The sequence below is a fragment of the Anopheles coustani genome, chromosome 3, assembly GCF_943734705.1.
Source record: "Anopheles coustani chromosome 3, idAnoCousDA_361_x.2, whole genome shotgun sequence".
Classification (NCBI taxonomy): Eukaryota; Metazoa; Arthropoda; class Insecta; order Diptera; family Culicidae; genus Anopheles; species Anopheles coustani.
In genome coordinates this window covers 28,768,528-28,795,537 of record NC_071288.1, presented here as the reverse complement: position 1 = coordinate 28,795,537, position 27,010 = coordinate 28,768,528, and the positions used below count along the sequence as shown (strand labels likewise).

Below are 27,010 nucleotides of genomic sequence, written 5' to 3'. Positions count from 1 at the left end.
AGAAGTAATAACTTTTCCAACGTTGATTTCAAAAATCTCGATCTTGCTTTCTCGACTCAAAGCAACAGTTTCGTTAAAATGCGAGAACTCACGGAACTCACGGTTTGATGATTTTTATGCTGTCAAATATGTTTTGTTTTGATTAGAAAATCTTCGTGTTTACCGGTGCACAACATCAAAAAATAGTCGATGCTTTTAAAAAGTTTTCGAGTCTTCGCACGGAAAAAATCATGGCAAATAAGGACTTGGTTGTGAATCAGTTAAATGATTTCATCGAACATTCGGAAAATAGAATAGATGCCCTGCTTTCCAAGTTTGGTTGGACCAAAGACAATCTTTTGCAAACGGTAAGTTGACTATAAATTTACAGATACTAAAATGACTGGAGAAATTTCATTTCCTTAGGAATCTATTGCGCCAAACGAGCAGGTAGCAGATGTCAACGAAAGACCAAAACTAGAAGAAACATTTCCCCCTTCTTTTCACTCCATCAATGCGCCCTTTTCTATACGAATGGGTAAGTGTGTAGGATATGTGCCTAAACAACGGGGAAAGTTACATATTATTGTATTTTTTCAGACAGTGTCAAACAAGCAGAAGCCATACTGGAAGGACTCTATCAGAATCCATCGTTTGAACTAGGTGTTCCTTTGGAGGCGATATGCTCGCGTGATCCTCCAACCAGTCTTGAAGAGTTACACGTAAACTTTACTCCTGAGGAACGCTTGTTGCTCTACGAACATGCTGTGAAAAATACTGTGCACCCGCCCAATGTACCTGACATAAAAATACGGTAGATTTATTGTGTCCCCGGGTACCTGGAAGTATGTTTCCAATTAATCAATTATCTTTTATTCGTAGCTTCAAACCGGACTCTCATTCGGAGGAAAAACATGCATCATGGCCTGAAATAGCGGCAATGGAGCGAGACTCCCGAAGGCGAAACCCAAAACATCGCGTAGCTAGGAACCCGCTTACATACAATGAAGAATTGCGCCATCTGATCCATATTCAAACGGAAGCGTTAACGCAGCACCTACAGCAAGAAGCAACCGCACAACAGAAAGTCGAAGGTGGCCCATCGCACAAGAAAGCAAAGCGTCGTCGAAGATCACGCTCCATCTCAGGCGCTACTGAGCGTCGGCATGGAAAGAAAAAACGAAAGCGCAGTCGGTCTCGTTCGAAAGACAGCTCTCGGAAACGTCTAACAACTCCGGAGCGCAAGGAGCGCAAAAGCCAAAAGAAACACAAAAAGAAACACGATCGATAGGCGAGAATTTATTCGCTATATTCACCAATGCAAAGGCACGCGTTTGTACCGCCGAATCCGAAAGAATTCTTAAGCGCAATTCTTCGCCGATTAGATTCCCACTGCTCGGAACGGTTCGCGATATAATGCAGCCCCTTCATGTCGTCCGTAACGTGCTCCAGGTTGACCGTTGGTGGAAGTGTTCCATTTTTACAGGCCAAAAGCGTGAACATTGCCTCCAGGTTCCCCGCAGCCCCAAGAAGATGTCCATGGGCACCTTTGGTTGATGAGACGGCCATCGTCTGTGCATGTTCACCGAAGAGCGTCCTTATCGAGCGAGCTTCGATTGCGTCTCCGATAGGCGTAGATGTGGCATGGGCATTCACATATCCGACATCGGCCGGTGAGAGATTTGCATCGGCCAACGCTCGTTTCATGGCCAAAATGGCTCCCGTTCCATCCTCTCGTGGCGCCGTCAAGTGAGAAGCATCTCCGGACAGTCCGTAACCGAGCACCTCTCCTATGATTGGGGCGTTGCGCCCTTTGGCATGCTGCAGTTCCTCCAGTACAAATATAGCAGATCCTTCGCCCATCACAAACCCATCCCGCTGCTTGTCGAACGGTCGGGAAGATAGCGCAGGTTCGTCGTTAAAAGCCGTACTAAGAGCTCGCAGACGGCAGAAACCGGCGATACCAAGCGGACTAATGCACGCTTCAGCCCCACCACAAACCATAACGTCTGCATCGCCGTGTTGGATGAAACGAAACGCATCGCCAATCGAATGAGCACCCGTAGCACAGGCCGTCGAAACGGCATGATTTGGCCCCCGAAATCCGTACCGTATGCTCAACTGTCCGGCTGGCATGTTGGGCAAGATTCTAGGAACAAAGAATGGGCTCACTCGATTGTACCCTTTTTTGAGTGCTTCATTCGTTTCACAAATGTCCATCAGATCGACCATTCCCATGCCAATTGCCACACCCGTGCGTTGACAGGCGTTTTCATCCTCGATCGACGGAGTCCATCCGGCCGTCGTTAATGCCTCCTTGGCCGCAATTAACGCAAATGCAGTCGCACGGGCCATCGTTTTGAGCTCGGTTTTAGTAAAACAATTTTCCAAGTCGATATCTTTTTTGTCAATTGTGGCAGCTACCCGACAGGGCAGTTTATCGTATGACTCGCCTTCCAATCGGCCTATCTTGGATTGGCCATCGAGAATTGTTCGCCATGCCGTATCAACGTTGCAGCCGACTGGTGAAACAACCCCCAACCCTGTGATCACGACCCGACGCTTTTCAGGACGCCCATGATTGGGAAGTGTTTGATGTAGATTTCTCAGTACAAATGAAACATTTTTTCTTGCACGTAACAAGCAGTACGTGATAAGAACCATTGTCCTGTAAATATTTGAACCAAAGATGTGTAAATGATCGCTGAGACTTGTCCACGAAAATGAAAGATATACCTAGTAGGAAAACTTTGAATACACTAAATTTTAATGGAATTTCTTGATACAATTGTTTGGTATTGTAAACTGCAAGCAAAATATTTTGATTTTGTAAAAACAAAAACTAATCACATACAATCTTTCGTTAAGTTTTGGCACTCGTTTAATAACAATTGACAGCTATGCTGCGGATTGTCAAACGACAAACCTACCGCATGCTGCGGTTTGTTTACCATCCTTCGAACAACTTGTTCAAGCACATACGGAATAATAATATTAGAACGTGTTCATATAGCCATGGGTAAACTGGGTAAAAGAAAATTACCGATTGCTGACGAGCAGGACGAAGAATATGATTTACCGAGCAAGCACATATTACGCTCTCGTATAAAGGCTGATGAACGTCGTCTCGTAATCATCCTCGAAGGTGCACAGCTAGAAACGGTGAAGGTATGTGAGAAACAGGTATTAACCCATCTGTAGTTTAGTACTCAACTTTTCATACCATTTGTTTGAAGGTGGGAGCATCGTTCGAGTTGCTTAACTGCGACGATCATACGAACATTCTGAAAAGAAATAATCGTGACCCAGGCAGCTGTCGTCCCGATATTACACACCAGTCGTTGTTGATGCTGATGGATTCTCCGCTGAATAGAGCGGGATTGTTGCTGGTTTTCATCAGGACTGAGCGAAACGTTCTAATTGAAATCGATCCACAAACTAGGATCCCTCGAACGTTCAAAAGATTTGGTGGACTGATGGGTAAGTTTGGTAGAGTCGGTCGCAGTCTTACAGGTTGCTAACTTTTTGCTTCTTTTAGTGCAATTGCTGCACAAGTTTTCGATAAAGGCAAGCGACACGCAAAAGAGGCTGATGAGAGTGATAAAAAATCCTGTCTCGAATCACCTGCCCGTCGGATGCCGTAAAATAGCCATGTCATTCAGCTCCGAAAAAGTTAACAATGCGCGAGAGTTGGTACCGGCGAAAGACGAACCGATAGCATTAGTCGTTGGAGCATTTGCGCACGGCAATTTAAATTTGGATTACACCGAGGAAACGATATCGATTAGCAACTATCCTCTATCGGCTGCACTTACATGTTCAAAGCTTTGCTCAGCGTTCGAAGAAGTGTGGGGAATTGTCTAAATGAATGAAATAAAAATCAATATGCGATTTGCAACATTGCAAAATCTGCTTATTCGCTGTAAAAATATTCGAATAAATATAATAAAAAATTATCGTAGACCGTTTGAAAACATTGTGTGCTTGAAAAAAATACACAAGCAAGAATTAGCTTGACAAGCGCACAAGCGGAAGTGAATCGGTCAGCGTTCATTTTAGTGGTGGGAAAACTGAGTCCCTACAGGGATTCGAATCTTTCGATTCAAATCCATTCTGAGATCCGGATCTTCGAATCCGAATCCCAATCCGTCATATCATACATGCTCATCTAATGCCGATTTTTCATATGATGTGTTTAATTCAATGAATGATTTACATAAGAATATCAATATAACTGACATTATTCATCTAATTGTATTCAAAAAACACGAAAAATTTAGCCCTTTTTGGGAATATGCAGACTAACTGATTTACCCGAGTTCATTCCAAGAAGAGTAGCATTTATTATGTTTTAAAAACAATTATGACAGCGTTATCATTCAAATTGAATCCATCGTGGGTCACTGAAACACTGAAGCAAGTCCTTTTGATGTTTTTTCGCACTTCCCAGGCGGGTACTTGTGCGACTTCGAAAGAATCCCATTCGATCCCATATCGAACAAACGTCAAATCCCATCCACTCCGGAGAGAATCCCATTCGTTCCCATATCGAATGACTGTAAAAATCCCATTCGCTTCTGGGTCACATTTCTATTGACCCATGCAACATGAGGAGCTAATCAAACTAAATTGAGGATCGGATCGAAAAACTCCATGCCTGGATCGGATAAATTAATACGATTCAGCTCCGACTTCGCAACACTAGTGCGAATCAGCGCTGCTTCTTTCATCAAATTTCATCACAATTCATTCGAGTGACGTTCGTTTCTGTGGAAGGTTTCGGCTCGCTTCGAGTCTGCGACACTTTGCACGCAGAAAAGATTGGTGAAATTGGATGTATCTTTAACGGCAGCCACATAATCCCATCACGGTGAATATCGTTCCGAGCTGGATTACTATGAAATGATAAAACATGCGGCCATAAACCTTCCCGTGTGATCTCGATAGAAAAACCTTGAACGTCGCTGTAAAGTGCTAAATGGAATGAGTATGCGAGGCGAGGTTTGTTCCGCCTCATTCAGCACCTTTCCCACGCAGTGAAGATTTGTGCAATAAGGCGTGCTAGCGCCTCAGTGCGTTTAATTAAATAAAAGATCAAATCTTGGAAGAGATTGATAACAGAAAAAGCTAATTTTGTTTGGGTTTGTGTTTATTCTTCTACGACTCGGGTTGGATGTAAAAGATTAGCAGTGCATTGTGGGCTGCTTCTTCCGCTTTCTAAATGAAAGACCCACCGATGTGTGCATGTGATAGCGTAACGGTGTATGTGTGACATGCTGTGGAGCTGATTCAACGCAGCAGCCATTTTGTTTTCCAACTTGATGTGGTTCGCTGGCGCGAAAGAGTTGAACATAGCGAAGAGCAAACGAAACCAATCAACCGAGTAGCAAAAAAGAGATGCAACGTTAGGCGCCGCTGGTGCAGAAAAGCGAACGGTACAGGAGCGGTACTGTTTCGTTTCCAAAGCGCGATCGAATTGCAAACTGGTGTGATCGAAGGTTGGACCTTTCAGGACGAAGAACTGAAAATTGCCGGAATCGGCCTTCGCTATCACGCGGCAGGATCAACCGTGGTCGTGGTGAGTGTGGTGGCCGGCGGTAATTGTCATTCTTCGTTAAGCGTTGACGTGACTTTCCTCACGGGATTTTGCGCTGCCTACTACTGCTGGAAGCTCGTCCCTTCGCCGTCCGATACCAGCGACCGTTTGTGCTGATTAGCATCTCCGTCGCTGTGGTTTAATCTCCTCCGCGGAGATTGTTATCTGTTCTGTCCGACCGAACTTGTCCGTTGCCAGATAGAAATGGTAGCACAACTCACGCATCATCATGCATGGTAATCCAAAAAGTGTTGGTGGAGCGGCGAACGGAATTGCTGACAGAAATACGAAAGCCAGCAGGCCTGAGGAGAAAGAGATCGCCTGAACGTCGAGTCGTATGCGTTCCGCGACGTCGGCAGAAGAGTGAAAGAGGCAACCCGTGGTGCCGCTGCTGCACGACAGAGGAAGAAACGCCATCGTAGGTTAAGTGAAGCTTCGTCGTTTTCACCAGTGGCTTGTGTTGTGCTGAGGCGTGTTTTTCATCACAAATTTATGCGGAAAATTACACTTAAAGCACAGGTAAATGGGCACTGTCGATTTATAAGCATCAGAAGTTGTCCATTTCGATCAAGTACGGCCAAATAGTGGGCAGTGAGGTGCGAAAAACTTGCACCAAAGTTGTCACCTCTGCAGTGGGCTAGCCAAGTGGTAATGCGCGTACGCCGCCCGCCATATTTGGGTGGGAGAAAACATGTTTCGGAAAAGATTTTTCGGCTGGAAAAAACCCCTGCCGTGATGATTGTCGTAGCCCACTATACCACACGGAAACTGCAATGAAATCCGTGGTCCGATTCGAGCAACGGAAAACACCTGCAAAAGTGGACCAATGTCGCGACCGATGTGTCGGGCAGGGGAAACGGCAGTCTCAGCGCCGCACAAGCAGCAGCAGCAGCAGCAGCAGTAGCAGCAGAAAAAAGGCATCTTTGCGCTTTCTTTCTTCTCTTCGTCGCCATCTAGCGGGCAGACAGAGAGTTCACTTCCGATGATGTTCCGTCCTTTTCATACCGGGCGAATGAGTGTGTCATGACGAAAATCCATTCACAGAGCTGCGTTTGTGAGAGATGGCTTTCGAAAAAAGGGCAATGGAACGTTCTAGATCCATTTTCAGTTAGCTTGTAAAGTCGTGGAGGAAAATGGGAAAGCAGCGAAACATCTCCCAATATTATGTGCCGTTTTTTTTGCGGACCACACACGATGCTATACATGAGGGCGTTATATAAGATTATGATACGCCGAGCTACCTATACCGAGCGATATGAATGCATCGACGATGTAAAGGGATTGTAATACCGACTGGGGAATCGATTTCATTCAGCAGCATTGCTCACCTTTTGGAAGGGTTTCCAAGCAATAGTAATGATAAGCTATCTTCAATTGCTTTGTACAGCGCATGTTGGTAGTGCGTGTGTGAACCAATGTGAAAAATAAATGTTTCAAATGAGAAGTATTATGTCGTAATTTTGCCATACCATACGAGGCGACGAAACTTTCTAGGAAATCTGTATCTTTGATAAGCGGGGCCAGTATTTTTTTATAAGTTTAGATCAAATGATTCACGGGTTTGTATGTAGTGCTATCCAGCATTGCGGGGAAATGGCATTTGGTTCTGTTTTAGCCTGCTTTGTACTGACTTTTATGGTGTAGTGTATTTATCATGCAGAAAATGGACCGTCGATTTTTGATTATGTTGGAAGACAACCGATCGTATTGGCGTTGGAAGTATTCAGCTGGTTCTATGTTTTCCCAACTCTCTTGACTAACGTTGTAGGTGCTAAAATAACTAATTTGCGATTGTTTTTGTGTTTTTGTCCGCTAGGTTTTGGCCGAATTGTGAGCGGTTTGTGATGGTACTCAGCTGACTGGTCAGACATCCTTGAAACCTTAATTGGTAAGTATTTGGTTGACGGTTGGATGCGGCGACGAGTATTAACACACTTTTCATATCAATGGTGCTGGCAAACAAGGCAATTGTTTAACGTTTTACAGAAGAAAAAGTTTGACCAATTGGTTACCAAAATCAAGCACCGCTAATTGCTTCTCCATGTCGGTGCCACAAGCTTGCTTTGCAGTAAAACGCAGTTGAGGAAGTGTTGATTCGGTTGACTCACCTTTCCGTTGCGAATGGACCGGTAAACCAGACTAGACGATGACGGGTTGGGCTGAGTTGTCGAGCAGACGGAGTCGTATGTCTGTTCGCAGTCTATCGAGTGTACATCGGTATCCCAATGCTACACTGATCCACGCACATCTCTGCTGAGAGAGAAAGAGAAAGGAAGGATGAAGAAGAGAAACGAAGGTGTGTACGTGATGCGCACGTTGCGATTGTATGAGTGAAGCGACGCGGTGTAATGATGTTTTTTTTTAAATTCGTAGTGTAAACGGCGATTTTGTGATGCGGGACAGTGTAAAAAGAGTATCTTACGATGTTGTTTTCCAAAAAAAGTAGTTTTAAAAAATTCCAGATCGTAATTTATTTAGAAAACCTCCAAAGCATTTAAAAAGAAACACTGGACTGCTCTCCTGGACTCGATGATGGGATTGTCTCTCCCGAAGAAAAGAGAGTGGCGACTGGCGACATATGCGCTTGCTCGCTCACACGCGGAGTGATTGTCAAGAAAAAGACGCCGACTGCACGGGGGAAAAGTTCGCGATTAAAATTGTGATATTTCTGCTGCAAATCCTGTTCAGTTTTGGACAAAATGGTGCTTTCAGTGATGCCTGCTGGTTCCGTTACCAGCAAAACATGGAGTTTCGCTATTTGGTGCGACGAGTGACGGTGAATTTAGCGATATTTGCTTGTGTCTTGACCTTGAGTGTACATTGATCTCGCGGCCTGCAGGAAGTGCGGTTCATTTCCGTCGTTGTGTTTAAGTGTGCGGTGCTGATCGTCATGTGCGCGGGTTTTCTTCTCGTTGTGTTTTGTCGCAGCTGCGAAATTTCGCGCTCGTTTACCGTACCCTGCGTTTTGAGGCGTTATTCATAGTAGTTCTGTATTTTTTTTCTGTGGTACACCACGACATTGGACGAGCGGGGCAGTTGCCGAGACAGGTTTTTATAAGTGTCCTTAAAACTACTGTTCCACGGCGAGTCGGTGGAAGAAAAAGAAGCTGACTTTGGAATGGAAAACCTACGCGCGCGCTTTACCTGCGGCAGGTACTATCAACGACAAGCACAAGATGTTGGAACATGTGTAAGTGTGTGTGCGTGTGTTTTTCGCGGAAAAGCAAGAAGTGGATATTTCATCATGGATGCCGACACCAGATCTTAATGAGATGTTTCATTTGTGTTGTCAAGAATGGTGAAAATTATGTAAAAAATAGCTCGATTTTCATGGATCAAACAATACAATATGTAAGCATTAAAATAATCTTTTCTAAACACCTTATAATGTGTGTGATTTAGAAATGGACGCTCTGTTTTGTACGTCTATCAACTAGCGACGCTGTTTTAAAATGATCGAGTCTTTTGAGACAGTTTTATATGAAATCGCCTTGCAATGCCTCAAGTTTATGCCAGCACCGGAGAGTTTGTTATGAAAAATGTGGAATGACAATTATTACGACCTGTGTGCTAACGAAGAATTCGGTTTCAGGCTTAGTCCAAACACTATGCAACAAGGATCAGGATCTTCTACCCCTACAGTGGCACCGGTAAGTTGGAAAACTTTCCTCTAAGCTTAGTTGGCATTGGAAAAATTATAGTTGTAGTTGGAGCGAAAATGAAGAATCAAGGGTATTAGCATCGTGCTGTGTTGATATACTTTTAGCCTACCGTGCCATCAGCTCCGGCTCCAATCGAGAACATGGACGATCCGCCACCAAGGAATGAACCGGCGGTCGAGCCGGTGAACGGTATCGTGCAACCGCCGGTAGCGCCACCACCGGAGCGTCCTGGGAGGCTGACAAATCAACTGCACTTTCTTCTCCGCACCGTCATGAAGGCGGTGTGGAAACATCAGTTCAGCTGGCCCTTCCAGCAGCCGGTAGATGCCAAGAAACTCAACCTGCCCGACTACCACAAAATCATAAAACAGCCGATGGATCTGGGAACGATCAAAAAACGGCTCGAAAACAATTACTACTGGACGAGCAAGGAGTGCATTCAGGACTTCAACACCATGTTCACCAACTGCTACGTGTACAACAAGCCAGGCGAGGACGTAGTGGTGATGGCACAGACGCTGGAAAAGCTCTTTCTCACCAAGGTCTCGCTAATGCCGAAGGACGAAACCGAGATGGAGGTGCCCCAGCCGAAGGGTGGGAAAAAGAAGCCACGATCACTGGCTCCGCCGGGAACGTTGGTTGGCGGAAACACCTCCGTTACGGGGGCAGCAGCGGCGGCCGGCGTAGCTCCCAACGCGGCCATCGTTGCCGGAGCGAATGCGGTGGCGGCAGCGGCAGCGGCAGCCGCTGCGGCACGAGCTCGTCCCGGATCATCCCTCGGAGCCACCGTCTCGTCCAGCGTTCCCCCAAGCAATGTCGTTGGAGGTGGCTTGGGCGCAGCGTCGACCGTTGTGCCAAGTGTTCCGCCGATCGGTACCCTGCCACCGCAAACCGTGCCCGGTAGCACAAACACCACCACGACGGCCGCCCCGAACGCGGCCGTAGCGGCACTGGCAGCGGCCGCCGCTGCAGCAGCTGTCAACAGCGCACCGCACAATCCCATCAGCAATCCACTCGGGGCGCCGCCCGTGGTCACCAAACCGCCAGCGCCCGCCAACTCGCCCTACATGGTGAACAGCTCGCAGCCAGGAATGGAAACAGTCATACCTCCCCAGCAACCGGCAAAAGTAAAGAAAGGTGTTAAAAGAAAGGCGGATACGACGACGCCAACTGCCACCGTGTTCGACCCGCACTACGGTACGCCTATGGATTCGAGCGCAGCCAAAATCGCCACTCGACGAGAGTCCGGACGACAGGTAAGGCAGCAATATGTTTGTCTCGTCCTTTTTTTTGCTCCTATCCAAATTCAATTACTTGAAGATGCAAATGGTTGTGCATCTTCAAGCGAAACTGTTCTAAAATGTAAAGCAACTTACGAAATACCGGCTTATATGCTGATTTAAATTCCTTATTTCTCTAAGTTCGAGTTTAAATGTGGTTTCATTGTTAAAAGTCTCGATACATTTTACATGTTTTTCGTTATATTATTCTGCTCACGACAGGATATGGTACCCTATCAAACTTCCGCATATCCAATGTCACCGATGACGCACCAAGGCACGACATCGACACAGTACCCGCCGAAGAACAAAGAGAAGCTCTCCGATGCGCTAAAGTCGTGCAATGAGATTCTGAAGGAGCTGTTCTCGAAGAAGCATTCGGGCTACGCCTGGCCATTCTACAAACCGGTCGACGCGGAACTGCTAGGTCTGCACGACTATCACGATATTATCAAGAAACCGATGGACCTAGGCACGGTGAAACGAAAAATGGACAATCGGGAGTACAAGTCGGCCCCGGAGTTCGCCGCCGACGTGAGGTTAATTTTCACCAACTGCTACAAGTACAACCCACCAGATCACGACGTAGTCGCAATGGGTCGCAAACTGCAGGACGTGTTCGAGATGCGGCTAGCCAACATACCGGACGAACCGGTAAACAACGTGGCGACGCACCATCCGGGCAAGGAGAGCGAGGCCTCGTCATCAAGTGATTCGAACGACAGTGACGAGGATAGCGAGTCGGACGAGGAGTGTGCCCAGAAACTGAAACTGCTTGAAAAGCAGCTGTTCGAGATGCAAGAGCGCATGCGCAAGCTAACCGAAGAGTCGCTGCAGAAGAAGAAGCAAAAGAAAAAGCTAAAAGAAAAGAAAAAGCAGTCGATAACGGGAGCCAGTGGAGGCAGTGGTGGTGCCAGTGATATAAAACCGATCATTGATCCGCACGGTGGTGGACTCGTGCTACCGCACGGCCCCGGCAAGGGCATGCATCAGATGGCGGGTGCCATGGGTCAGCCGGCAATGGGCGGAGGGCCGGGAGTGGGTGTTCCGATCATGCCTGCGCCGGGCGCCAAAGCGAAGGCAAAGGGTCAGAGGGCACCTAAAGCGGGCGGAGCTGCAGGAACCGCCAATGCGCCTGCGAAACGAGCCAAGAATGCCGGTGCAGCCGGTCCGGGTGCGCCGCGGGCACCGAACAAGAAGAAAGCGTCTCAGAACGTGTCGAACATTGACTCGGAAGAGGAGGATACGGCCAAACCGATGTCGTACGACGAAAAGAGGCAACTGTCGTTGGACATCAATAAACTACCAGGTAGGTCACCGGAATCACGGACAAGCTTTTAGTATGGCGTTGGATTATCCTTTCGTCAATTACAAAACTCCAAATTTCAAAATCATTTCCACGCAAGGATATAATTTATGTTTTGACCGATCTTATTTTTGCACTGTTTTCTAACGCTTTCCCTTTTTATTCTTTCCGGCAATATACACACTGCAGGCGATAAACTGGGTCGCGTTGTACATATAATCCAGAGTAGGGAGCCATCGTTGCGTGACTCCAATCCGGATGAGATCGAGATCGACTTCGAAACGCTGAAGCCATCAACGCTGCGTGAGCTCGAGAGCTACGTCGCGTCCTGTCTGCGCAAGAAAACTCGTAAGCCTTACTGTAAGTTTCCAACTTAACAAACACTGCTACTGAGAGAGAGAAACCGATCACATACACACCAAGTACACCCACCATGCCATCGATTTGTGTTCATAATTTTCTGTTTTCATACACACAAACAATGCACCTAATGTTTTCTCTATATATTCACTCGTATTTTCTTATAAACTGTGTTTCCTTGCTGCAAAAGAAATGAATCCATAACTCCTTTCGGTCATCAAGAGTAGTAGAGAAAGTTTAAAGAATCCTCATAAGCAGCAATACCTTGCAAATTTCTTGTTCCTATGTGTGTTTGGATTCAATCGATTTCAAATTTTATTTTCGAACGAGTGATTTTTATGTTACGCACTTTTACTCGCATATTCCATCCTTTTATATTTATTGTTTCCAACTCGTACACTAGTACATTTTGTTTACTAAAAAAAATGGTCGTTTTTTAATATTCAATATACAATACAATAGTCACAAATAATAATGTCTTCAATAAAAAAAGATATCTAATATAACTCTGAATACGCGGCCATAGCTGAAAGTCTGTGAATGGTTCACAAAAAAATGATCTGCAATATTTGCTATCAGTAGTGTCTGTTAATTGGAAGATATACCTACTTCTTATTAACTTTTATTGCTTTTACTATATTACTAGCACGATAGTTTATTTTACTAGAAAAACATAGTTATTTACATGCTTCCTGGTGTCAATGATAACAACATTTTGCGGAAAAGGATAATGCTTACGAGTTTCATTTGGAATTCCACATATTATCATTGATGCTGGGTTGACTTACTTTCTGTAAGAATTAACACCTTTAGTTGTGTCTTTTCTCTGTATCTGTTTAATCATCTGTTTTGTTTGTTTCTAGTTTTTGTCAGGAATTTTCGGGTTTTGTTCTATACATAATTTTCCCCTACTTTCCTTTCTTGATTGTTGGACGTGTTTTGCAAATCAATTGTATTCGTATTTTAATGTAGCATCGGTATATTTTGTGAAAGTTCCTTTATTATCTTTTTTGTTGTTACAGATAAAAAAGTCTCCGGCAAATCCAAGGAGGAACAGATGACGGAAAAGAAACAAGAACTGGAGAAACGTCTTCAAGATGTGACGGGTCAGCTTGGCACCACCAAGAAGAACGCGAAGAAGGGTAAAACTCTTATTCCATTTTTTTATTGCTCAAATGTTGTGTCTTTGTTGGTTTAGCAGACGAGAAGACGCGTATCACACACCCACACACACACACACACACACACCCTATCGGTGCCCACTCTGTCGGTTATTTGCTAATACGTGATATTCTTTCCCAACCTATTTTTTTTCGGGCTTATTGCGCATTAACTCGTTGTTTGCCGGTGTTCGTCGGTGGGCGTCGTGTAGATGAAGCAAACAAACAGGACGTTCCTCCAACCGGTGGTAATATGTCCTCCAGCAGTAGCTCCAGTGACTCCTCGTCGTCGAGTTCAAGCGATTCCAGTTCTAGTGATTCCAGCGACAGTGAAGCAGGTTAGGCAAAATCATCTTCTTTGTTCTAAAACGAAACATTAATCGACAGACAAGATATAAATCACAATTCTGTAGTGTGAACACTCATATGAAAGGGGGAAAAGGAGAATCAGTGACACAAAACATTTTTAGCAGTAATTACTATTACCCCACGTTAAGTGAGGGAGAGGGTATATGTTTCTTATTTATAACAAATAACAATACACAGCTCATATTGAAGGAAAGGGCGAAGCACACAAAACCGAAAAGTATTTGTTTTCTTTTTTCTGCAGTTGTTTCATGGCCCTAAGTGATCAGTAATGCGCGTGTTAGCAGGATTAGTAGCTATGTAGTCGTAGTATATCAACCAGGATGAAGTGAAGGAAAGATAGGTAAGAGTTGTATGGAGAAAGGTGGTATAATTTGCTAAGGGAAGATATACTGCTTGGTCTTGGCTGCCTGCAATTTGCAATAGTTTATTTATCTAAAAAAACTGTATAGCATTTTCCAGTAATGTTAATAATAATGCAAGCAGGTTTCTTTCGGTCACGTTCAAGTCATCATCATGCCTATGCAAAGATTTTTTGTGGAAAACCTGTGCTTGAAAGAAGCAAAACGGTTGTACCACATCGGAAAGTTGGCTTCAACGACCATCAATATGTTTTACATGATTCGTTGGGAGATTTTTGTTGTATCTTTTACTCTCTGACTTTGCTAAGGGCAAAGCAAGTTTTTAAATTTTTCGCCCAGCGAGAACGAATCGTCAGCATCCAAACTTGCTGACATTTGTTGTTGATGGAAGAAATGACAAATGGTGCCATCGTGGCTTCGGACGGTAATAATAGCTAGGGAATAAATACAACAATATGTATAAAATACTTTATCTCGTACAAATAGAATTGTCTAAGATCTGTAAATCTGAAAAATTCTTTTATGGCTCACCCACTCAATGGTGGAAATTGCGACTATAAATACACTCCAGTCCTTTCGGCAGTGTGACGTGTTCCGCTAGTTAAAAGTGCATTAGGTTGATCATTTTATTATGAAGGTTTTCTGTCTCACCATCTGGCATATTTTCTGGCAATTTCTACGACTGGTCACGTGATACAGGAAAGACTTTTTCGTCTTTGTTGTATCTTTGTTTCTGCAAAGTAGAACGTCGATTTGACTACCTAACTAATTCAAGTGAAGCTTTCCTTGAGATTTCGATTGTTATATTTTGACAGAGGAGACAAAAATGTATCAGTGTCAGATCTAGGTTTGCCTGATTAGATAGAATGGTCCTTCGGTCGTAATAAAAAAAGCGGGATGCAATCGTGCAATTGCAGGCCCTTGCTGCCTGCCTTGAAAATTTTGCGGATGTCTCTATTAGTGTAAATCGGACCTGAAACCGCTTCTGATGGATTTGATTGAAACGGAGTTCAGTAGACATGGATGTCTAGAAGACGCAGATCAATGACATGAACATGTCATGCCGAGCCTTTAACAACAATTTCATCACAAACATTTTCATTGCGAAAAGGCAGCTGTATATTTTTTTATTTTTTTTTTGTGTAAAGTAATAGTTTAAGGTATAAGATAACAGTGTTTTTTCCACTCCAATTTTATCCATAAAATCTCATCGACGTAAATACAGACACCTCAACACAAAGACTTGAGAAGAATTGTTATATCCTTCGTCGTCTCTAAATTGTCGTTGTTTGACGATATAGTTAAGTCATAGTACATTACACTGCGCAGAATTTAAGCTCGTATCTTAAATTACGGACAACTATTCAAAACTAAAACAGTCTTTGCAACTTGCAGTGCGCTTGAACCAACCGGTTTTCCCTTTGTGAATGCGTAAATTGAGAGACAGAGTACAGTAAATGGAAGCATGGACTGAATGGTCTAGAAAAAGCAGCAAAAACTTTTTGGCAATCTTGAACAAAGCCAAGGTTCCGTTATAGTGTTCTTGTGGCACTGGGGTAGCCAATACGCTATAGGTTAAGGCTAAGAAATCAGTCAGCTGACAATTATGGTCACAAGGCTTAATCTCGGGCGCTGCAGAGAGTGCTTCAAGGTTTAAAATAGTTTAGCATCATTAATTTCGCAGCGGTTGTGTATAGTTTAAATGATATTTCGCATCAGAAAACCCTCCAATAGCATATAATAATTGTAGCAGTAGCTATTAACGACGTTATGTTGTGTGTATATATAGAGATATATATGTATACATGTGCGAGGATAACTCGCATCTGAGCATACATATAGCTATATATATGTGTTGGTCATTGTATTCTCCTTTATGTTACCTTTTATTTTGGTTTTAAAAACTCTTCTTCAACAAATTTCTCGTGTCAAACGTGTAATGTGGTGGGGCAGCCAACAAATCCAATCGTGTCTCAATCACCGGTTTCTCCGCGTTGCGTGTACGTAGTGAATGTTTTTTTTATTAAAATCTTTTGAGTCGAATGTTTATAACGATAGTGGGACGAAGAACCGAACAAACAAAGAAGCAAACAAATAAACAAACAAACAAAAGAAGGGGAGAGAGAGAGGGAACAAGGAATCAAAGCTTGAACCCGCGGGCGGCCGCACGTTTAAAACAACCTGTTATCCGCGTAATTGATCTACCGAGAGCTACGCCAGAACTTCCGATATGCGAAGAAGGTATGTGTTTTAATGTAAATTCCTCACCATTCTGCAAATCAGTATGTTCGTTCATATTACTACAAAATATGTAGATAGGAGCCAAACTGCAGCTGAGTCAGATACTTCATAAAGAGCGAGTGCAGCAACTAATGTACGTTACTTTATTCTCCTCCAAAAAATTAATGAATGTTACAATATTCTCACAAGATTTGTCAATTATCTTTTCTTTCCGGAGTATCCAAAAGCGCAAATCGAGAATTTAAGCAGCTTCGCTAGAGACGTCAGGGTAGAACAAGTGAAGGATACTTGGCTAGTTAATGTTTCATTAATATATCTCTTATTTCTGTTGCAATACATAAGGAACGTTTTTGAACTCTCAAATAATGAACGCTACCGCTAAAGCAAAATCAAAGTGGGCGGGAGGGATGACCTTTTCATCATCAATGTGGTTGCTTTGTTTTTCGATTGACAGGTTGGGTACTTATTTATCAAAATTTTTAATACGAGGAGGGTGGGGCGCTTAGGTTTGAAAGCTGGGCGAAGTTTGAAGCAGGGGTCGATACATTTGAACTTGAGCGAACCCATAGGCATGTAGTACAACGCAGAGAATTTGTAGGGTGTATTAAAGAAGGGAACAGTGTCCACCGATAGCTTGAGATCGAATGAAATTCCCACCTTGAATTGAATATCCAGATTATAATAGCTTTTAATTTTGAAGGTAAATGTTCATATCTTCTGGATTATTTTTGTGATACTTTTCTCTTTGAGATAAAATTTACCCAAAATAATTGCGCTTAGCTCTTCAAAATATTGACGATTGCTTACGACGATAAATCTTTTTGAGCAAAGCATACATTTTAATTTCACTTATAAACCAGATGTTTCTCTTGCATTGGACCAGAGCATAGGGGATGCAAACTAATTTATCACTAGGGCATGGACAAAATAGTTCACTTTTCTAAACTAGATTTCGAGTGTATTTTGATGTTCACAGCCTGTCTTCCAGTAGTCTTTCATTTTAATAAACGACACTACTCGAGAAATCCTACACGGTCACGGTGATTGTGTGTAAGGTGTTTGTAACAGACACGACTAGGAAAAGGCATAGGAACAACAGTATCATGTTGCGCAAGTTCATAGAGAGTGAAACAACGATCGGCTGTCGGCAATGCCAAAACCCATTACACATTGTTTGCACGGTGAAAGAAGGCGAATACGCGGCAAATGATGCTACTATCTACTATCAATATGTTTGTTTTATGTATACAATTGGACACTGGAGGAGTTTTTTCTTGGTCATTTTTTTTAGTTTTGCTTGCGTTCTTTTAATAATGCTACTCTAGAAGGTGAGATTCTCTGTTGTTGTAACTACACAACTAGGATAAACAACGTCGCGTTCAAAAGAAAAGCGTTAGTTATGTAGGCAGTAAAGATCAGAGGAGGAACTCTCTTTCAGCCCTCTTCTCATCCGTGGATGGTAGCGCCCCTCTGTCTCTTGATTTGCGCTTCCGGGTTGTTTGCAAGTAACATACAATTCGAAAGAGAACAGAACCACGTGTCGGCTACATTGAGCTTGTTGTACACGCATTAGTCTTTTCGTTGTTCAATTTATATATTTCCTAGGTATCCGGTTCCGTGCGTTGCATAAATTGGCATCTGTAAGTAATGACGATGTACAATACAACACAACCGTACGGAGTGTGCGTACTTTTCTGATGTGAAAAGTAAAAAGTAAAGTAAGCTCCTTCAGCACAACAGCGAGCAATAACGGCAAATAGTAAAGGGAAAACGCAGGGAGCCCAGTCGTAGATAGAAAAAAAAACTAAATTTCGTTCGTGTCATTGTGTTACTTTTTTTATGGATTCTTAATGACGATTCTTGTGTAAATGCAAGCAGCTTGCGTGCATTATTAGAAAGTATGGGTAGTAAAAGGAAGAAGCGGTTGTAACCGTGTAGTAGGTTTAGATGGAAGACAAGATATACAAGATACATTCTAACTGGACAAATGGTAATGCAATATAAAAAAATTAAACCGGCGGACTGATTGACGAGTAAAAGTAATGAACGACTTTTCCCTTTCTCCTTACCTCCATTTGTTGCAGATGTGTAAAGTTATTTTTCCAACCCTCGCGTGGTTCCAGATGCAGCTTACAAGTAGTCGTGCGCGACTCATGAGAATACAGGACGTTTCTAGTTCAAACTTGAGCATCAGAATCAGGTCCAAAAATTACGAAAAAACGAAAAAAAAAACACAAGGACAATTGAAAGCATGAATGTGGGTCCTCCGTGACAATTGCTTCAATATAGTCAATCATATAGTAATAAAACAAACAAACGTACGCAGAAAGGAGCAATTTTTCCATCGCCATGGCAATCTGCACACAAGAGCGCTAGGAAAAGAAAGGTTATAAAAAGAAACGCATCGAAAACTGATGCTGTTGTTCTAAGTAAATGTGGAGTAAAAGGCAAATTTATGTTGGACACAAATGCCCTCATGCGTTTTGCGTCTTCAGATTAAGATCATACAGTCTAATTATATTTGAACTGTCAAAGGCTATGTATGTTGAACATACATGTTTTGTTTTTTCTTTTATCAGAGTCCAAGCCGATAACAATAAATTAATTGTTGTACAATATACTTTTCCATAGTGTTTGGTTTTCTATCTGATGATAATTCATTGTGTTGGGAAAGTAACATTTTAACAAATACTAGGAATCATTCACAGATAAAACATGATCTTTACTGGCGTTGAGAGGAAGTCAAAAATCAAACGCAGACGAGTTGAAACCAACAAAACATTGTAGTGTGTACGGGAGTGCTTTTTCATATTAAAAAGAAAATAATATAAAATAATTGAAAATCTTAACTGGAAGTTTGTGAAAGGAGGGAAGCAGTGAATGTAAAAAAAAAACATATTGCACCGTAAAGGTTTTTGTTTGCAGGAGTATCAAATTTAAATGAGCAGAAAAATAGAACAAGCAAGTAAAACAACAAACTCAAAACCCAACAACCTGCCATCGCTTCGAACGGAAATTAAAATTAGATAAATATAGTAAAGAGTTACAAACACATTGCTTCGTAATGTTTTACATGATCATGTCATCAATCGAAAATGCATCATATGCAATCTTTAAAGCACACATTAGACAGTATCCTTAAATACAGTGCAGAAGAATCAGTTAAAAAAAGAAATATATATATTAAACCGATCGGAAAAGTCAGCAAAAGAGAGGGAGAGAGAGTGATTCGTGAATATAATATGATTAAGTGAAATTGAATGTGACGAAACAGAAACGATGGAAAAAAGCAAAAAAAAAAACTGAAAGTAAATGGAACACATTTATCATTATAATCGTAAAAACTAAACCACAAATCAGAAAAGAATATATATATAAGTAATAAAAGTCGAACAGTAAAAATGCAACATGAGAATCTTTTCACTGGTGGGAAAACGAAACGAAATTCGACGCGGTATCTGCAGAGTGGAGAGCAAAAACAAATGTTACTACTACCTCGCGAAGCGGCTTTCCGTTACCGATTTCTCAAGCGGTTCTACACGTGGAGCCTCGCTACGTCATTACTTCGTCACCCGGGTTTGCGCAATTAATCCGCGTACACATGATCCTTCGAGAATTGGTCGCGATTGTTGTTGTTGTTGGCTGTTTCGATCTATTTGAGGTTTGTCCCACCACATTACTGCTACCCTTTGGTGATGGTCGTCTCTTACGGTACTACTCCCCCTTCCTTCTCCCATCACGTAATGTTTTTTTTATGTGCACCCAGACGAGAAATTTGTTGAAGAACCTATCCGCCTACGAATGGCGGCCCCATCTCCCCAATCTGCACTTCAGAAAGGTATTTATGAATGAAGGAAATGAGCAAACATTCGGTTACAGAATTGTAAGAAACGTTAGCAGAAGGAACCTTCGTCGTTATGTATCGTTTCGTACCTGTGGTATTCAACAATGTTTTGATTGCAGAATCCGGCCGACCACCGCGGAAGAAAAAGAAGGATTCGTCCTCACCGATGCCGCCTTCCACCAGCCTGAACCTGACGGTAAGTGTCCTTACCCAAGTCGAACCTCTAGCATATAAGTAAAGCATAAGCAAGTAACTTTACATCCTTGCCTAGCTCCCATCCCTGCGCCAATAATAATCGCAATTATGTTTGATGAACGGTGTATGCAGTGTGTGCCCATTAATGCCTTAACTAAAATATTCTAAACACATGTTTATTTGAACGTTGTGATTTGGTGGTGATCATACAATTGCAATTTTTAAATTGCTGACTACGAATGACTGACTTATCATCCAATTGGGTGACGGAAATATTCTGATTGGGCCAGTCAATCATGGGTGACACGATTCGCATTGAACATAACCAACTGCGTCTCGTTTTTCGTATTTCTTTAGAATATCGTTAAATACACATTTATTTTCATTTTTATTAGTATTTTCATAATTTGCTGCCGAAAGCGGTCTATACCAAAAGGGGAATAAAATTATTTGCGGCCGATTGGTGCATTAACGGGTCAGTTAATTTGCCAAACACTCTTTTTATACATGTTTATGTAATGGCTTCATTTTTTTTCCGCAAATTATGCAATCCCTCGTCTATAATAACATGTTTGCAGTGTAGTTGATGGGTTTGACAGGGCTGATGGGCTGATGGCATACGGTTTACACTGTTATATTTGGATTTTGCTAAAATTCGTGTTTCTATTTTTTGTTTTTGTAACTCCCCGGGTGAGCATGCTTTTATTGACTTTCATTTCTTACCCACCAACCATTTCCAGTCCGCTCCGGCCACTGCAACAACACTTCCGGCTGCCTTAGCGCAGATGCTACCGAGTGCTGCTGCCAGTAACACAACCACCACCACCAACACTACCACGAACAACAACACCACTCTCACATCTCTCCCGAGTACCGTGACCGCAGCCTCCGCCGCCGCTGCCGCTGTTGCTGGTGTTGCTGGCGGCGTTTCCCAGCATCATCCGCAGGCGAACGTCCTAAATCCAACATCCATCGCTAACCAGCAACAGCAGCCTCAGCAGGCGCACATGCAGCAGGCGAGTCAGCAGCCTATTTTAGCACCACTGCCGCCCCAATCCTCCTCGAGTTCATCCTCTTCCTCCTCCTCGTCCTCCTCCTCTTCCTCGTCCACGTCGTCATCATCATCGAACGCCACTACTGGGTCGACCCTAACCACGACAATGGTAGGAGGCGGTAGCATCATCGGTAGCGGCGTCAGCACTAACAATACTTCATCAAGCATTGCCGCCGTCTCGTCGGGGTATGGTGTTGGAGGCGTTGCTACGGGTAACAGCAGCAGCGGTGGCATGCTACACCATCCAGCAACTACTACGGGATCGGTGGGTTCCCTTTTGCCCAACTCTTCCATGTCGCAGCAGCAACCACAGCAGCAGCTGCCTACTACGAACACTCATACTCAGTCGCATCCTTTAATGATGGCCACTGGTGGCACTGTAAATAGTAGTAACCATCAACACCATCCCCATCATCATAGCGCCGGCGGCAGCAGCAACAACGGCAACAGTGGCAGCAACAGCAACCCTCACCATCCGACCGGCAGTAGTCAAAGCAACCAAATCTCTCTACCCATACCATCACCAAACAATACCACCACCACCACCACTACTACCAGCACGATGCTACCTGTGAATGCTTTGACCAGTACTAGTAATAATCACTCCAGTAATGCTAACTTGAATAACGCCATCAATGTTACACAGCAGCTGCAGCAGCAGCACGCGGCGGTATCGAACGCTGCTGTGGTAGCGGGCATCAGTAGCAACGGGACCAGCTCAGCGTTATCACTAGCGGCAACACTTCCGCCATCGTCATCCGTCAGCAACAACACAAACGGCAGCGACAATGGGCTGAGCGCGAGCAACGGGTTGATCAGCAGTATGCTTGGTCTGCCGGCTTCCTCCCAGCTAGCAACGAGTCTGGCCGCAATGAGCAACCTAGCCAGCATGGCCGGTGGGTTGCAGCAATCCCTCCAAATGTCGCAAGGTCAGCTGATGGGCAAGCAACAGCAGCAACAGCAGCTGCACCAGCAACAGCAGCAACATCAAATGCAGCAAGCGCAACTGCAGCAACAGCAGCACAACCAGCAATTCCGAGGTGGCCCGGCAGGAAATGGTCATGGCAGCATTGGTGGCGGGTTCGTGGATCCGCTCGAGCACACGCTGAATTCGTTCGAACAGTCGATCAAATCGGAGGGGCTTGGGATGAATCTGCTGAACGATATACCCGCCGCGCTGAAGCAAGATCTGACGGCGAGCATTCAGCAGGGCCTGCTACCACAGCTCACTACCAACATGGACCTGTGCATGGCGCATCTGCAGAACATGCAGCAACAGCAATCGAGCAACGGATTCGTGAACGAGTTCAATGGCAACGGTCCGCTGAATGGGGGAATGGGAATCGCGGGAATGAATCAGATGGTGATGAACTCGATGGCTTCGACCACCAACACTTTGATGAGCAACGTGAACGTGATGTCGTCTATCTTCGATCCGCTGCAAAGCTTCATTCGCCCGGGCGGCGGTAGCGGTGCTGGTGGTTACCATCAGCCAAACGCAGGGATCGGTGCGGCCGGTACCGGTGTAAACCTACCTACCAGTGGGAGTAGTAACAACGGCGGTGGGGGACTTGCCAGTGGTAACAATCCGGCCGCCGCGATGCACCTCGAACGTTCGATCGATCTGACGCAGGCGGGAAGTGGGAACAATAGTGCCGCGCTTGGAGCGGCCGGGATGATGGCGGGTGGTGGAAACAGTGGTGGCACGATGAGCATCAAAAAGGAAGAACAGGGTGCGGGCGGTGGCAAGTTCATGCTGACACCGAAACCGATCGAGGATCTGCTGATCAACCCGAACGAGAAGAAGATGGGTACCACGCCACCGCCAGCCGACGTAAAAGGAAACTTTGCACACGCATTTAACAAGGGGCACGATCAGAACCTAAAGAATGCCTGGTCATCTCTGGCGTCGGCCGGTTCGCCTCAGAACACGCCAACGTCCAACAAGCCAAAGCCAGCGATGGACTCGTTCCAGGCGTTCCGCAACAAGGCGAAAGCGAAGGAGGAACAGAAGCGTTCGCAAGCAGAAAAGGAGATGAAACGCCAGCTGGAGCAGCAGAAGATAAAGCAGGAAGAAATTAACAATGGACGGTAAGTTTCTTTATTTAGTTCAGTGCGTATCGAAACTGTTGAAAGATGCGATCGAAATGGAGGTAAATTTAAACCCCCGCACGTTGCATTTTCCTTCGATTTTCGTACAACTACAGAGTATCATTTGATCTTCTTCTTGACTACTGTGTGGGTCTGCCTCTTAAAGGCTTAAATGAGTTTTCCTTTGTGTAATCAGTCCTTTCGTACAGGGGAGGGTAGGGTCCGTGTTCTCGGTTGGAGAACACAATCAAACTTCCTTCCTACCCAGTAAGGATTTGGATGTTAAAAATAAGTGCCAACTATATTGCTGTCTAATTGATAACATCGAAGCATTTTATCATTTTTCAATAAAACTTTGTGGATAAAATGACCATTCCATTGAATTCTGTTCTTCTTTCTGTCCCCGTTCAGCAAACTGGCAATCGAGCCAGTACCAGCGCGTGTGGTGGAGGAAATTAAGGCGTCTCCGCAGGGAAGTCCCTCGCCGGGCACTCCCAGCACGACACCGCACGCCGTCGACCGATCGGCAGCAAAACGCGCCGAACTACGTCGGTTGGAGCAGGAACGCCGAAGGAAAGAAGCGGTAAGTGTGACCCCGTTTTGTGCGTTGCTCTTCTGCGCTGGTTCTTTTATTCAACATGTTTTTCCATTTCTCTGTTGTGATTTCTTGCTTTCTCCAACCTACCCTCCACCATATGTCTCCCGATTCCATTTCCAATTCACAGATGGCCGGTCAGATTGACATGAACATGCAAAGCGATTTGATGGCCGCATTTGAAGAGTCGCTGTAAAAGTATTGCAGGTCTCGGGACGGGAAAAAAGCAATCAAGTGGCCGGTCCTTTTATCACTACCGCCCAGTCGTCTCCAAAACTCGTGTGTTGTGCGTTGCTGTTGGATTTTTTTTAATCGGAAATGATCCTTAAGAAAGGATTATAGATGCGACCACCAACAGGACGGCGGCATGTTTCGAAACGCGGTAGTAATAGACGGGGTTGTTAACGCCGGTGAAGGAAGTGAGGTGATCGATTTATTAAAAAGCGCCACGAAGGGGAGGACTCCATGAATAGCGCTTCTGACTTTCATCAACTAAAGCAATCAAACACAGTTTGCGTCGTTACCAAAAAAAAAACAAATAAAAATAAAAAAACGCGCGTTAAACCACCGATACATCCAACAACACACGTGTGCAGTAGTAGGATTGCCAAGCTGCTGCAAAACAGGATCGGAATGCCGGATGGCGTATGTTCACCCTAGAGAGAGAAAGAGAGAGAGAGAGAGAAACATAAAGACAACAAACAAATCCTGGTTGCACGATGCAGCTCGCGTAGTCCAAGGAGGAAGTACCAAGGAGAGTACCATAGCAACGGGGTGGTTGGAGATTGATAAATCTGAAACAAAAACAAAAAGAAAGAAGAACTTTAACGTAGCAAAAACACAAGTCACTGTAAGTTGTTCCGCTCGTGGTGAAATCCCACTCACACTATATAACTATACATTTGCGTTGTAAGTCGAACAAGTGAGCATTGGCAAATGTATAAGGAAGAAAGTAGGTAGCACGGAAGTGGTACTGTGGTTAAAACGTTGGTTTAAAAGAAACGGACCTTTCGATAGGATTTGAAATGCAAATACACTTTAACATTGTGTTACGTGCGTAGGATAATGAATTTAGAAGTTGACGAATGAAAGAGAGAGAGAGAGAGAAGGAGAGAAGAACCAAGTGTACATAGACATCAAACGATCCAACATTTAAGCATTGGACATCGATTACTAGTGTATAGCGAAAATAAAGTAGTCTTTAGGGGGTTAAGCGAAAAAGGTAGTAACACAACTTTACCTTAGGGTCAGCAAAGAGTGTAATGATTTACGTGTGAACGTCGTTTGTTCGTCGTAACGATGGCGAATATGTTGTAATAAGGATAAAAAAAAGTCTGCGGCGGGTAGCGTCCCGTCGTGAATGACGAAGAATGTGTTAGATCGTAAGCATTCTTTATCAGTTGTGATATATAAATTTAAAAAAAAAAACGAAAAAACATGAAAGCTAAAATGGAAAAAAGCGGCAAAAATGGGAAACCTTGAATGTAAATTATGCGTGCAAAGAAGTATTTAAGAAGGTGGTGCATTGTCCCACTTTGGGGAAGGGAGCGTTGGGTCTGTTGCAATGAGGTGCAGAGTGTAAATATAATTTTATCCATTACCCGAAAGAGAAACTACTAGACTCGTCTCCCTCACTCCTTCCCCTCCTTCCGTGAGCACGCGAAAGGATGGTCGAGAATGTTTCTAAAGTAATAATAAATGGTACACTGGACTGTGGCAGTCTTCATTGATTAATTTCGCGTATCGCCGTTCCCTTTCGAATCGACGCGATGCGACGATGAATTACAATGTAAAATATATTGGTGTAAAATGTTCGCTAGTTTCACCGTTCATACACATCCGTACACACAGGACATGCCACATGCATAAATTAACATGAATACACACAGAAACACATTCACTTCAAGAAGCGTATCGCCATTCAAATGTAGTTACTATCGAATGTTGTTTGGAAAAAGGGGTAGAAAGAGAGAGAGGGAGCAGGTAGTACATGTGAGTTTTTGCTGTTCTGTATCCTATCCTGTAATGCCCCCACCTCCCACGCCAAGTGTGCAGCCGAAGAGTGGACAGTGTCACACACCGCATATTAGAGGACAGATTTACACAAATTGAATTCGTAAAAATGGTATTCCCAGCGTAGGAAAACACGTTCAGCGGTTAGGTAAAACTTTGTAACGTGCGGACTGGAAGCAAAGCGCGATGTTAGTTGAATATAATTAAGCCAAACCTGCAGACACGACGTAAAGTGGATGATGGCGCGACTAGTTCTAAACTCTATTTAGACACAGTGTGTAGTGTACAGTCGGGAGGGTAAGAGGGATGGTGGAACGTAGCGTGTTTGCGCGCGCGACGGCCCTATCTCGAGGTGTAGAAACACGGAAATAATAGAACAGCAAAAGGGAGAAATGAATAACATTGTTGTTTCGTGTTTTTGTTTTCCATATTTCCTCTCAACCATCAGCAGATCCAAGTCCATGGGGTGGACCTTCAGTTTTGTTTTTACCGGTTTTACTCCTTTAAACCAGTAAATTTCCTTTAGCGATGCCGAACTATGTGCCCCTGTTTTGTCCAACATCGGAAGATGAATGCTGTACCTTGTACTATTGTAGTGCATGGTGCGTAACGGAATGTAAAGTTTACAGCAGTGTTGTAATACTATCGGTCAATTCGCTAGCTACCGAGAAAATAAACTGAGACCATGAACGAAACTACTGGTCAGAAATATTAGTGTGTTCTTTTAAATTTTGCCAGACATATTTTGTTCACTCCTTAGATATTTGTGTAAATAAAAGTAATTTTTATTAGTTCAATAGAATTGCACACATGTAGCAGTAGGTTTTTCGTTCTTTCGCGGTGTGGTATACCTTAAAAATTATTTTCGTATATTTTAAATTGCAGTTCGGTGGTTCCTAGCGTAGA

General features: G+C 43.9%; 5 protein-coding genes across 9 annotated transcripts in view; 4 read left to right on the top strand and 1 right to left on the bottom strand.

Moving 5' to 3' along the window:
- Positions 1–27,010, top strand: part of LOC131258941 (vacuolar protein sorting-associated protein 37B) — a 492,072-nt gene that overhangs the window by 310,893 nt on the left and 154,169 nt on the right. The window lies entirely within an intron of this gene.
- LOC131258935 (membrane-associated guanylate kinase, WW and PDZ domain-containing protein 1-like) lies at positions 179–1,298 on the top strand. 2 transcript variants are annotated; one of them, XM_058260338.1, is made up of 4 exons: positions 179–347; positions 406–517; positions 643–793; positions 862–1,298. In XM_058260338.1, the coding sequence occupies exons 1-4, from the start codon at positions 231–233 to the stop codon at positions 1,268–1,270; spliced, it is 789 nt and encodes a 262-aa protein (XP_058116321.1). In that variant the 5' UTR covers positions 179–230; the 3' UTR covers positions 1,271–1,298. The 2 variants fall into 2 exon arrangements, with proteins under 2 accessions (XP_058116321.1, XP_058116320.1); XM_058260337.1 differs by having other exon boundaries at positions 580–793.
- Positions 1,279–2,727, bottom strand: LOC131258926 (3-oxoacyl-[acyl-carrier-protein] synthase, mitochondrial). Its single transcript, XM_058260327.1, has one exon. It carries the CDS (start codon positions 2,641–2,643, stop codon positions 1,279–1,281), a length of 1,365 nt encoding a protein of 454 aa, XP_058116310.1. The 5' UTR covers positions 2,644–2,727.
- Positions 2,913–3,897, top strand: LOC131258940 (ribosomal RNA small subunit methyltransferase NEP1). Its single transcript, XM_058260344.1, has 3 exons — positions 2,913–3,147; positions 3,216–3,459; positions 3,518–3,897. Exons 1-3 carry the CDS (start codon positions 2,995–2,997, stop codon positions 3,841–3,843), a joined length of 723 nt encoding a protein of 240 aa, XP_058116327.1. The 5' UTR covers positions 2,913–2,994; the 3' UTR covers positions 3,844–3,897.
- On the top strand, positions 4,820–25,567 carry LOC131258916 (homeotic protein female sterile-like). 4 transcript variants are annotated; one of them, XM_058260314.1, is made up of 12 exons: positions 4,820–4,849; positions 7,392–7,463; positions 9,168–9,225; positions 9,342–10,493; positions 10,740–11,826; positions 12,013–12,183; positions 13,206–13,325; positions 13,556–13,681; positions 20,276–20,352; positions 21,092–23,496; positions 23,908–24,079; positions 24,222–25,567. In XM_058260314.1, the coding sequence occupies exons 3-12, from the start codon at positions 9,184–9,186 to the stop codon at positions 24,285–24,287; spliced, it is 5,418 nt and encodes a 1,805-aa protein (XP_058116297.1). In that variant the 5' UTR covers positions 4,820–4,849; positions 7,392–7,463; positions 9,168–9,183; the 3' UTR covers positions 24,288–25,567. The 4 variants fall into 4 exon arrangements, with proteins under 4 accessions (XP_058116297.1, XP_058116296.1, XP_058116298.1 ...); XM_058260313.1 differs by lacking the exon at positions 4,820–4,849 and adding an exon at positions 5,350–5,557; XM_058260315.1 differs by lacking the exon at positions 4,820–4,849 and adding an exon at positions 5,350–6,094 and having other exon boundaries at positions 12,013–12,171.

Excerpts from the sequence above, each read along its gene's own strand:
- LOC131258935 (XM_058260337.1), top strand. The coding sequence starts at position 231 with ATGGCAAATAAGGACTTGGTTGTGAATCAGTTAAATGATTTCATCGAA. Across the intron at positions 518-579 it reads GCCCTTTTCTATACGAATGG|ACAGTGTCAAACAAGCAGAA; the intron begins GTAAGTGTGTAG and ends GTATTTTTTCAG. Across the intron at positions 794-861 it reads GTACCTGACATAAAAATACG|CTTCAAACCGGACTCTCATT; the intron begins GTAGATTTATTG and ends TTTTATTCGTAG.
- LOC131258926 (XM_058260327.1), bottom strand. The coding sequence starts at position 2,643 with ATGGTTCTTATCACGTACTGCTTGTTACGTGCAAGAAAAAATGTTTCA.
- LOC131258940 (XM_058260344.1), top strand. The coding sequence starts at position 2,995 with ATGGGTAAACTGGGTAAAAGAAAATTACCGATTGCTGACGAGCAGGAC. Across the intron at positions 3,148-3,215 it reads CACAGCTAGAAACGGTGAAG|GTGGGAGCATCGTTCGAGTT; the intron begins GTATGTGAGAAA and ends ATTTGTTTGAAG. Across the intron at positions 3,460-3,517 it reads AAGATTTGGTGGACTGATGG|TGCAATTGCTGCACAAGTTT; the intron begins GTAAGTTTGGTA and ends TGCTTCTTTTAG.
- LOC131258916 (XM_058260314.1), top strand. The coding sequence starts at position 9,184 with ATGCAACAAGGATCAGGATCTTCTACCCCTACAGTGGCACCG. Across the intron at positions 10,494-10,739 it reads GACGAGAGTCCGGACGACAG|GATATGGTACCCTATCAAAC; the intron begins GTAAGGCAGCAA and ends TGCTCACGACAG. Across the intron at positions 11,827-12,012 it reads GGACATCAATAAACTACCAG|GCGATAAACTGGGTCGCGTT; the intron begins GTAGGTCACCGG and ends TACACACTGCAG.